This window comes from Microtus oregoni, unplaced genomic scaffold, assembly GCF_018167655.1.
Source record: "Microtus oregoni isolate MIOR12 unplaced genomic scaffold, Mior012 000012F_ref0000307, whole genome shotgun sequence".
Classification (NCBI taxonomy): Eukaryota; Metazoa; Chordata; class Mammalia; order Rodentia; family Cricetidae; genus Microtus; species Microtus oregoni.
In genome coordinates, this window is record NW_024543071.1 from 23,424,265 (window position 1) to 23,436,839 (window position 12,575).

The window sequence follows — 12,575 nt, forward strand, 5'->3', positions numbered from 1 at the left end:
TCTGTAGCGTAGAATCTATCAAATACTCTAGATCCAATTGTTTTCAAAACACTGGTCTTAGAACTGTTTGCAATAGTCTTACAAGGAGATGAGGCATTTGGGCTACAATATAAACCCATGATCCTACTTAGACTGGAGTAAATCTTGCATATCCCAGAAAGATGCCAACAGAGCTAAACTTTGTGCTTCATGATCCCATCACTTTATTTTGTCATGAACCTAACAAGCAGTTGACAGACTGATGACAGCTTAAAGAACCACGGCCCTACAGCATACTCTGAATGTTTCATTCATTAAGGAAAGCTGAGCTGAGTTGCTCACAGAGAAGCCCCTAAAATTAAGAAAGCCCCAAACAAAACTTATCAATGCAAGGAGATCAGTATGATGGATACACATATCACAAAATTTATGGGACATTCTGCATTACTCTGGGGATATCAAATTTCAAATTAATCAATAGGTAATAAAATAATTTACAAAGAAGCTGGTTAAATATTTTCTTTTCTTTAAGAAGAAAACCACTATTCAAAGACTCTTATAATGAAGCAAATAGTTCATACCACCATTTTCCAAACCATAAAAAGCATATTTGTATGTCTGTCTGTGTATGCCACATGTGTACCCAGAAGCCAGAGGCATCAGATTCCCTAGAGCTACACTTACAGATCGTTGTAGCCGCCTGACAAGGGTGCTGGAATCCAAACTCATGTCCTCTAGAAGGACAAAGTGGACTCTTAACTGATGATGGATCTCTCAAGCCCCAAAAGCATAGTTTTTAAAATTACAGATTTAAAAAAATACTCTAAGAGAAAGAAAAAGGTTCAAAGGTCACATGTACGGGGAATACTGCATAGTCACATGTACCAGGAATAATGAATAGACACATGTACTGGGGATATTGCATAGTCACATGTACTGGGGAACACTGCATAGTCACATGTACCAGAGATAATGCATAGTCACATGACTGGGGAATGCTGCATTGTGACTTATACTAGGGAACACTGCATAGTCAATCACATGATTAAGGAACACTACATAGTCACATATACTGGGAAATACTAAAAAACCATGTCCCTTTGGAAGACTAAGGTATACATTTGTTCTGAGAACTGACAGAAAAACCTGTTTTATTTCATTTAGCATTTCTGAAATATTTTTTTTTTTTTTTTTTTTTTTTTTTTCTTTTTTTTTGGTTTTTTTCGAGACAGGGTTTCTCTGTGGCTTTGGAGCCTGTCCTGGAACTAGCTCTGTAGACCAGGCTGGTCTCGAACTCACAGAGATCCACCTGCCTCTGCCTCCCGAGTGCTGGGATTAAAGGCGTGCGCCACCACCGCCCGGCTCTGAAATATTTTTAAACTACTGGTACCTTGAAATTTTTTATTGTACTTATTTATTTACCTGTGTGTGAGGGGTGCATACATGGAGGTCAGAGGACATCTTGTGGGAGTCAGTTCTCTCCTTCCGTTATGTGGGTCATAGTGATGGGACTCGGGTCCTTAGACTTGGTAGCAGCTGCCTTTACTTCTGAGCCACCTCACCAACAGCAAGCAATATGAGATCTCCCTATGTAGTGGGTAATTACCTACCCTGACCCTGAGATCTCACTATTTAGCCTAAGCTGGGTCAAATTCAAGATTTTCCCGATAGTCTCCTGAAAGCAGAGGTTACAGACAGGCACCACCATACCTGGCCTTTTTTAAAGTTAAAAAAAAGACTATATTCTTACTGAAATGGCTCGTATTTTAAAAGGTGCCAGTGTCTCCTGAGCTTTGTCCAAGCTTCAAAACTGCAAAGGAAGCATTGCATATAGTTTTGGGTAAGAGAATGTAAATCTATAAGTAAACTTTTTTTACTATTGACTTACTACCATTAATCTACAATACAATAAAATATAGCCTATATTTTTTATGTCTTTGCACACCTGAAATTGCCACCAATCACATTAGATTAACACCCACCTGCAAAGTATCCGCAAAAATGACAATGAGATTCTTCAACTCCAGAACAAGGTCAGGGTCAGTGCAATAAGACTGTGGGGTTGGGGGGGAGGGGGAGGGCAGGGGAGGCACATAGAAAAATAGAAACAAGTTAAAATTAAAAAGTAAGAACCTGAAACTTTTCCTTCAATCTGGGAGTCTGAGAATAAAATTAAAATCTGGATTCCTTAGATCCAAGGTGCTTGCCTCGCCTCAGTTACATGTTTAAGAGAACGGAGCATGCTGTGTAAAAGGTCATGTGAAAGAAGGGATGCTGTGTCTCTGCAAATCTTTAGACTGCTGAGAAACTAGTTACAAATGCTAGCCGTGGTCTCCATATACACCATACACTTCTACTCCATCTAACAAAAGACATAGATATTACCTTTTCCAATATAAGATGGCAATTTAGGTATTTCTTAGTAACTAGCTGAAAGAAAATTAATACTTTTAAAAGAACAGAGCAATACACTGCCTCTTAATAACACTTAAGATTTTGAATGTGAGCCAGGTGGTCATGGCACATGCCTTTAATCCCAGCACTCGGGAGGCAGATGGATCTCTGTGAGTCAGCCTGATCTCCAGAGTGAGTTCCAGGACAACCAGGGCTACACAGAGAAACCCTATTTGGAAAAACAACCAAAAAGCCAACAACAACAAAAAGATTTTGAACATGATTTATATTTACTATGTTATAATTTCATATTTAATGTCATGGAATTAAGAGGACTATAGCATAAATGTACTATTTAGAGCTGATTTCAATATAACCCATGATAAAATGCAGCATTCAGGGGTTAGCTCAGGGGCAGGACACCTGCTAGTATACATGAGGCCCTGGATTTCGTGCCCAACAGCCCCAAAATACTTTATTCACTAAAATATTTTTTAAAGTTTTATTGCAATGTTTCACAAATCTATACTTCTTATCATAATTCTATACTTCTAATAAACATAAAGTATATTAGTAATCTAAATATGATAAAATTTTCTTTCACCTCTTTTAAATCTTAATTACCAATTATAGTAATTGATTACAAAATTTTAAATATAAGGCTACTTTACTGGAGATAAACTACTAAAACTATCTTCAGTTAAAGTCACACTGACCAATTATGAACCTAATAATGCTTACAGCTCTAGCATGTTAGCTGTTTCCACAAAGGGCATTAAGAAAATAGTTGGTCATTTAATTTTAAGCCATTAAAAAATAATCTCTCATGAAAGTTTATTATTTCAAGTGAGTTCAAGTTGTAAAAACTGTAGATTTTAAAATCTATAAATATTCTCAAACAAGCTTTACTGAGTTTTATGGTAGAGTTGATTTTGGAAACCAAAAATCTGAAATAATTAAACCCCCTTTCTTCACAGTGTTGCTCGGTGGTCTAATGAAGAGGTCGGTTGAGACTAATGGACTAGCCTAATTCTTCCCTTTCTGTAAGGCTCAAATAAAAGCATCTTGAGAAGCCCCAGGCAGTTCTAGAACTGCATCCTGATATAACCAGGCAGACGCCTTGATGTTATTCCTTACAAATCTGAGCAATTGCCTAGAGAGGGAGGATGATAAAGATGCAGCTTTCCACACTATACAAATCAAGCTGAATCGTAACTGTTAATGTAAATGGTCTGACTTACGGAGTGAGCTCTAAGGACAGCAATTATCTTCGCAAGGGCCATGTTCCACAGCTCATCAGTGTATGCCCTGGTTACTAGTCCCTGGGTCACGTGTAAAATATGGTCCTCCACCACAAAGAACCTACAATGGCAATTACCAACATAGCATGTATTTAGGGAAGAAAGGGAGAAAGTTCAAGTAGAAAATAATTATTTTTGACATTTAACAAACTTTAATAAAATTAGTAATAGTTTTTTTCCATATTATATACATACCCTACAATTTGAGTGAAATATCTTCTATAGCCATCAACTGTTTCATGCTGAAAATGAAAAATAAAAATCAATTTAAAACAATAAATACAGTAACAAAAGTTTCAAGTCACTATAACTTGACTGATAAATATTTATTGAGAGCCTACTAAGTTCTACTTACTAATAAGGTACCACAGATACTTCAAATTAACAAAAATCTCTCTCATGGATTGTACATTCAAAAACAATTTTATTATTGTATGTGTGTATATATGGACACATACGCCACAGTACATGGGGTGGTCAGAAGACAACTGTATGGAGTTAGCTGTCTCCTTCCGCTTTCACTTGGGATCCAGGAATCAAACAAAAGCAGACAAGCAGCTCTGCCTACTGAGCCATCCTGCTCACTAAGCCATCTTGCAGGCCCTCATGGAATGTACATTCCAAAGGAGAGAGATATTAAATAAGTCTAAAGGTAAGTGGGATTTCAGAGGCTACTTCTGTCTTTCACTTGAGCTAATACCTCACCATCCTACATAGTCTCAGATTCTAGGCTTCCCATTATGATCTATTCTCACACAGCTATCAGGTGATAGACTGCAATTAGCTATGAGAACATTATATCCTCTACAAAAAACTTGGGGGGAGGGGTTGAAACAGGGTTTCTCTGTAATAGCCTTGCTATCCTAGAACTCACTCTGTCGTCCACAACTGGCCTCGAACTCACAGAGATCTGCCTGCTTCTGCCTCCTAAGTACTGGGGTTAAAGGTGTGCGTCACCATTGCCAGGCCCAAAACCTTTTAAGTACCACCCATAACACTTTTATATCATCTATAATTAAAGTCAATTAGCTAACAAATGGGCCAGGGTATGGCTAGGGAGATAGCTGAAGTCTTGCTTGGCAGGTGTGAGGGTCAGAACTCATGTAAATGCTCGGTGAACGTGGCAGCCTACCAGGAATTCTAGACTCAGTAGAAGAGGAAGGGGATCCCCAGAGTACGCTGGCTAGTAAGGCTATCAGTGAGCTCTGGGTTTGATTAGAGACTCTCCCTCAAAGAATAAAGTGAAAGTGAGATTGAGGATAATATCCCTACGTTAACCTCCAGCCTCCACAACACTGACAATGTACACACACGCATTCACACACACACACACACATACACACATTAAAAAATGTGTAGAGACACATGAAACCGTGAAATACGCAACACATACAAACATGAAAACGTGGAAAAAAAATGTGGGCCAGGATAATAACTCAGCTGGTAAAGTGGCTGTTTACAAGCCTGAGAACCTGAGTTTAGGTCCCTAAAAGCTATGTTCAAAGAGCCAGATGTAGGGCTGGAGGGATGGTATAGCAATTAACATGCTTACTGCTCTTGCAGAATATCCAAGTTCAGTTTCCAGCTTGCATGTCAGATGGCCCACAACCAGTTCCAGATCTGATGCCCTCTTCTGGCCTCTATGGGCACCTGCACCCCACATTCACATACTCATACACATGTAATTAAAAATTCTAAAAAACATATCAAATAAAGTCAGGTATTGTAGCACATGCTTGTAGTCCCAGTGCTTGGGAGACAGCCAGCTTAGTCAACTTGGCAAGATCCAGGCCAATGGATAACTCTGTATCTCTAAAAAAAAATCCAGTACAAAGTGGTCCGTTCTGAAATCACATATACATAAACAACAAAAATAAACTCAACAGGTCATATTGATGTATACATAGCAATAATAATCAAAGAAAATGAGGCTATTGATTTGAGAAGGAGGTGGGGCATGGGAAGAGTTGAAAGGAAGAAAAGTGACACAATTATATTTAAATTTAAAAATTTATTTTTCTAAAATACAAGGTGGACAGCACTTAAGGAACAGTCAAGGTTGTCCTCTGCCCGCCACACACTCACCCACCACGTGCACCTGCACACACATGAACATTCACAGACACTGAAAAACCATGAGCAATTGTCTGATAAACCTGTAACAAAAACATAGAGGAAAACTCTATCTGATTTTTATCCATAAATTTGTTTATATGAACCACCTTATATCCCAAGTAAGTTCTAGATGACGGCTGATTTTACTTGTCAGCACAGTCTGGAGCCTCAGTAGGAGATTATCTAGGTTAAGTTGGTTTATGGGCATTTCTGGGAGGATTTACTTTGATTACTTCATTTTGGGAAGACCTACTCTAAAAGTGGGCAGCACTATTTTCTGCACTTGAGGCCTGAATTTTCATCTGTTTATTCGTTTATTCATTCATTCATGCAGTTTAAAAGAAAGAGCGGAGCAGAAGCATGCCTGGAGCCCCTGCGCTCTTCTAAATGTGGGTTTAATGTGGCCAGCTCTCATTCCTGAAGCTGTGGTCTTCCTGCTTCGAAGGACAGTGGCCTGGACTTGTGAGCTAACAAAGTCTTCCCCCACACCAAGGTGAGTTTGTCAGGTTATTTTATCTCAGCAACTGGAAAAGAAACTAAGACAGTGGATCCCATAAATGTGGTAAGATTTTCAAACATCAGGGTCTCTTTCAGTTGAAGGAAGTGAGATCATTAATATTTTGTGTTAATTATTTGTATTACATTTATTTAGGTGTATCTGTTTACATGTATGGAGAACAGCTTGCAGGAACCCTGTTCTTTATTCCACCCTGCGGGTCCCATGCACTGAACTCAGGTCTCAGGATTGGAGGCAGGTGCCCTTATCCTCTGAGCCATCTCACCTGCCTCGTTAATACTTTTTAACTTAAAAACAGGACAAGTGCTGACCAAAAGGCTCACAGGTGAAGACCACTTGCCACTAAGCCTACAATATGAGTTCAGTCACCAGGAATCAAATGGTAAAAAGAACCAACTCCTTCAAGTTGTCCCCTGATCTCACAAATGTACAGTAGCACTCATATACACACACGGGGCAGGGGGGAAGGAATATTTATTTTCATTTTATGGGTATGAATATTTGCTTCAGTGCGCAACTCTGTATCATGTGCATGTGGTGTCAAGGAGGACATAAGAAGGTGTCAGTTCCTCCAGAAGAGTAACTTTTAACCACTGATTTAAAAAAAAAATGCAAAGGGATAGAATTATTCAGTGACATAGTACTAATTGTCTAATGTTTGTGAGGAGCTAGGTTCAGTCTCTAACACTGCGAAAAGAAAATGTACTCTACATAACATAAAGTTTTGTTATTTTCTGATAGTTGCTATATAGCATATAGTATTATGACAAAAAATTCAAACATTACATATATGCTTGAGTAAAGTGTGCTTTTTCAACTATAAAAACGAGGTTCCCTATACCCCAATAAATTAAACCCACTAAGCATATCCTGCATCTTAATGGAATTCTGTCTACTTGGTTTATAAGTCATCTACTATGCTTGTGGGTTCTTTCCATTTCTCCTTGGAGTCATGGCAATTCTGTTTTGTATGTCTGAGTTAATGTTATCAAACATTTATAGGTTTACAATAATCAACACTTAGATAGATAGATATTTTATTTCATTACTCCAGGCTTGTTTTATTTTTAACCCCACTAAATGGTTTTTATTCTTCAAGAAGTTACTCCACAAAGCTCATGAAACATCCTAAGTTACCACACAACATCAGTGTTCACTAGACACTGAACCCTAGCCTTACAGAAACTTTCCTTCAGAGCTGAGGATGCTGCAGGCTTATTAGAGCATCTCATCCCTCTAAGATCTTCTAGGATCTATTTATTTTTGTCCTTGTCTGTTGGTGTGCTGCCTAGGATTGAACTCAAAACTTCAAGCATGCTAAGCCAGCACTCTACCAATGAGTTCTGATAAAATTATGTGCTCTACAATTACCATCCAAGATACAAAGATATGCACATATCTCTAGATATACCTCACAAAGCTCCCTCACGCCTCTGCAGTAAACTATTCTGCCAGACTCCCAGTCTTTGACCCCCACTGACCCACTTTGTCCTATGGTTTTTGTCTTTTCAAAAATTTCAGTTTCGCACTCAGGAGGCAGAGACAGGCGGATCTCTGTGAGTTCGAGACCAGCCTGGTCTACAAGAGCTAGTTCCAGGACAGGCTCCAAAACCACAGAGAAACCCTGTCTCGAAAAACCAAAAAAAATAAAAAATAAAATAAAATAAAATAAAAATTTCAGTTACATAAGCCACACTGTACCAATTTCATATATCTGAATGTTTTCATATAGAATGGTGCTTAAAAAATGTAGCCATATTTGTGTGTTTCTCTATATATCCAAGCACAATAATATGTTTATTCATAATGATGTAATTTGTCTACTAATGAGTTCACAGACATTGAGGATGGTTCTAGATTCTGGTATTTATGAATAAAGCTACTATAATCAGTCATATGTGAGTCACTATGGAAAGTTATGTTATCATTTCTCATAAATAACTACCTAGGGGGACTGTAGAATTGCACAATAATTTATTATTACAAATTGTCAAACCATTTCCCAGTAATATTATTTTATACCCACCAGAAGTATAAGAGAATCCAGTTGTTGAGTCCCACATCCTGACCAGCACTTTATACTGTCAACCTTTTTAATGTAAGGCACCATAACATGGCAGTAATTCATTGTAGTTTTTGCTTACATTTTCCTGATGAAAAGTTATAATGAACATTTGTGTATCTGTAATAAGACGTCTATTTAAATCTCTTGTCTGTTTTTAAGGCTAGTTTATTTGTCATTAATTGTTGAGAGAGGCTTTTAGATAGCTTTATCAATTGATTATCTTAATAATGGGCTTTACACTCCCTAAAGCCCCTGACTATAAGAAAGGAGATCTCGTTCAGGGCATCTGCTTGAAGGGCTCTAGATTTGGCTCTGTATCACTCAAAATCATTCTTTCCTATCCCAGAGATCCTTTTAGGATAAAAGCTACACTCAATGCCTCATTAAACCTACCTGGGTTTCTGCCTTCACTTAGGTTATAGTCAGTATTTTGAGGTGTTTTTCATGTGTATTATCTATGAACTTTCACAAACACATTTAGTCATGTAAATGTCACCACAATCAAAAGTTTTGACTTAATTATATTTCCTGGCAGATCCCTAATATATTTAAGAAAAATCTAATTTAAAAAAATCTATTCAGAGGCTAGAAAAATGGCTTAGTGGTTAGGAGCCCTAGCTGCTCTTACAGAGGACCAAAGTTCAGTTCCTACCACCCATGAGGAGGCTGACAACCACCTGTAATTCCAGTTTCAGGGGATCTCATGCTCTCCTGGCCTCTGAAGGTAACCCTAATCACATAAACAAACCTACCCCAGCCACATACACATATTTAAAAATAAAAATACAAAAAAAAGTCTATCTACTGTCTTCAGTTGTTTTGTTCAGTGTGACAAAGAATCATAGCACATAATTTACCATAGTGTGAGAAACAAATTACCGCTGCCTGACACTGTATTTGTTCGTCTGTATTTAATTCAACGTCTATCTTTCCTAATAGAATATAAACTCATGAAAGAAGGGACTGACCCAGCTTTGCTCACTATTGTGAGCACCTAAATCAATTACTAGAAATGGTAGGTGCTCAATAAATATTTACATGCTCTGAAAACTACAGCCAGGGACAGGCTGATGGCACAGGTCACGGCACAGGAAAACTACAGCCAGGGACAAGCTGATGGCACAGGTCACGGCACAGGAAAACTACAGTCAGGAACAGGCTGATGGCACAGGTCACGGCACAGGAAAACTACAGTCAGGAACAGGCTGATGGCACAGGTCACGGCACAGGGGCTCGCACTCACCACACTCGACTGTGGCTGCAGAACCAGGCGTGCTTGCTTCTTCCTTTGCTTCCGGTAGTAATTTTCAAACGTTTCTTCATCACCCTAAAAAATGTCAGGAGAATGATGGTCAAGACTGCCATCTCCAACCTCCCTCCTTCCCTTGCCCTCCCTGCTGAGAGAGCCTTCTTCATCCTCTGGGAGTCATGATCATTTTCCAAACTGGAACATAAATGACAAATGGCATTTCACACTGACAGTAAGACAAAGGCATTATAGCTCAAATACACACACAAAACCAGCAACTTTATTTCAAATTTACCTAAAATAAAGTTCAAGCAATTATACATTTTCCTACTTTACCACTTAAACTTTACAAGCTTTTCTGTGACCAAACTAAAAATGGAGGTCTTGATGATAATGCTAAATAAGAAAAAAAGTTGTCAAACTATTAGCTGGCCTCTCTCTCCACACCAGCCACACCGTCACCCCGTCCACTTCACCATTCACACCGTGTCGGTGCATCCACTTCACCGTCCGCACCGTCACCCCGTCCACTTCACCATTCACACCGTCAGTGCATCCACTACACCGTCCTCTTCCACTTTCAGGCTTTCACACACACTCTTCCTGGTGGGCGGTTCCCAGTTCTCATTCTCTCTGTGACACTGTTACTCAGCTTTGGGACTCCTCCTGGATGTCAAGGCCCTAAGAGAGCTTTCCGTAGTGTGCCATTCAGCTATTCTATCACAATTCACACTTCCAACCACAGCACCATCCAACAAATAAATGGATGATGTCAAACTCAGATACATCTCCATCCCGTCTGCTCAGTAAGAATCCTTTCAGAAACAAAGAAAAAGTTGGGAATCACATTCTCCTCTTCATCTAAGACTCCACAGGGGGTAAAAAGGGAAATTTAACAATAAAAAAATTTTCAACAAAAAATTGATTTATTTTCTTTATATTAAGTAGCTATAAACCATTACTTTCCTAAATGTAACCTAAAATAAACTCATAATGCAAAAAATAAAAACAAAAACTTAAGTATCTCCTACGTAAAGCCTTCTAATGTTCTTGTGGTCCAGCTACCAAAAACTCCAAAATAACTATGCTACTGATTATGCAATTGTAGTACATTAACTGAAAAAAATTTTACTAAGAGTTTGAGCAAATGCAGAAATAGGACATTAGGCATAATATAAAATATAACCTCATTGAAGCAGAGCCAAACATCATTTACTTAAGATACATGGACAGTTCTCACGTGTATGGCTCACATGCATCCCTCTACTTTTGAACTCCCACTAGCATTACACTATCCTAACACAATTTAACTGATTTAATGTGTTTTGTTTAAATGTTGTATTTTCTAATTAAAATGTTTTAGTGATCATTTTTTTGAACTTACTTACAAGAATCTTGATGTTAAAATTACTATTTCACTTCAGGTATAAATTATTCTAATTAGTACTTAACTGATCCAAACAGCATAAACATGTGCTATATTCTAATGACAAGTAAATAAAAGATAAATTTGTTGTGAAGCCAATATCTTTTAAATTTTTATATAATAGAATATTTTGTTTTGTTTGTTCATTTTTTGGATTAACATTTTATTATTAATTCAATGGTTTTTAATATTTATTGTTTATTGCTATCAAAAACTAAGTCCTGACGTTCTCTACCCATTTATTCTTTTTCTTTGAAAACTGAGAAATAGAAACAACCAAAATAAGCACAAATAAAAGCAATCCATGACCACTAATCTAGCACTGCACACATGCAAGAGAAATATATGTCTGTGAGAAACACAAGAGAAGCAAATATATCCAAATCAGTAAAGCAGAGTGCCATTAAGATGAACCAGGGAGGAAGAAAAAAAAAAAAACAGACACTTTTCAAAATGCTAGTCTTTTTTGAGACAGATTCCCCTATGCAGTCCAGGCTGTCTTCCAACTTGTAATCCTCCTGCCTCAGCCTCCTCCTCAGGCTAGAATTACAAGTAAGCTACACTAGATTCAGCAGTAAAGGGAGGTGTGGGAATTTTTTCTTGAGGGAGGTTGTGAGCCTTGCCTTTAACGTCTCCTAGTAATGCGCGATAAAGAGCCCAAATTGGTCATCTTCTATAACCAGGGCTTTCTAGCAGTGGGACTGGCACATCAACCCAGCCATACAAACCCTTCAACCTACAATCCGTCCTGCCTGCAAGATGTGCTGGGGCAACGGTGCATAACTTGTGGGAGTGACCAATTAATGACTGGTCCAACTTGAGGCCCACACCACAAGAGGAGCTCCAGCCTAACATACCTAGATGACCGAGAACCAGGAACTGGACAGCTCAGAGACCCAGGATAGAACCAAATACAATTGCAAAAAAAAAATCAACGAAATGATTCCTTATGATATTCTGCTATACTCATAGATCAGTGCCTAGCCCAGTTGTCATCAGAGGGGCATCATCCAGCAACTTATGGGAGCAGATACAGAGACCCACAGTCAATCACTATGAGGAGCCAGGGGAACCTGGAAGAAAAGATGGAGGAAGGACTGTAGGAGCCAGAGGGGTCTAGGTCTAGAGAACATGGCCCACAAAACCATAGACTGATGTACCCTGTATGGGTCTAAGCTAAACCTTTGTATATATGCTGTGAGTGTGTAGCTTGATGCTCCTGTGGGACTCCTAACAACAGAAGTGGTGAAGGGGGTGAAGGGGGTGTCTCTGACCCTCTTGCCTGTGCTTGGAACCTTTTCCTCTACTGGGTTGCCTCATCTAGCCTTTAATATGAGGGTCTGTGCCTAGCCTTATAGTATCATGTTAGGTCATGTTTGGTAGATAGCCCTGGGAGGCCTACTTGCTTGCTTTCTTCCTTCTTTCCGTCCTTTTGAAGGGAAATGGAGAAGTTGATCTGGCAGAGAGGGTAGGTAGAAGGCAGGACTGGACTGGGAGGAAAGGAGGAAGGGGAAACTGTGGCCAGGACA

At 38.8% G+C, this 12,575-nt stretch overlaps 1 protein-coding gene across 1 annotated transcript in view; it reads right to left on the bottom strand.

The window, feature by feature from the left end:
• Exoc6 (exocyst complex component 6) overlaps positions 1-12,575 on the bottom strand; it is a 140,422-nt gene that overhangs the window by 88,611 nt on the left and 39,236 nt on the right. The window contains exons 9-12 of the mRNA XM_041661774.1: positions 9,615-9,698; positions 3,870-3,916; positions 3,615-3,735; positions 1,962-2,033 (exon numbers count right to left, since the gene is read on the bottom strand). Of these exons, the coding sequence (XP_041517708.1) occupies positions 1,962-2,033; positions 3,615-3,735; positions 3,870-3,916; positions 9,615-9,698 (324 nt within the window). The remainder of the gene's footprint in view (positions 1-1,961; positions 2,034-3,614; positions 3,736-3,869; positions 3,917-9,614; positions 9,699-12,575) is intronic.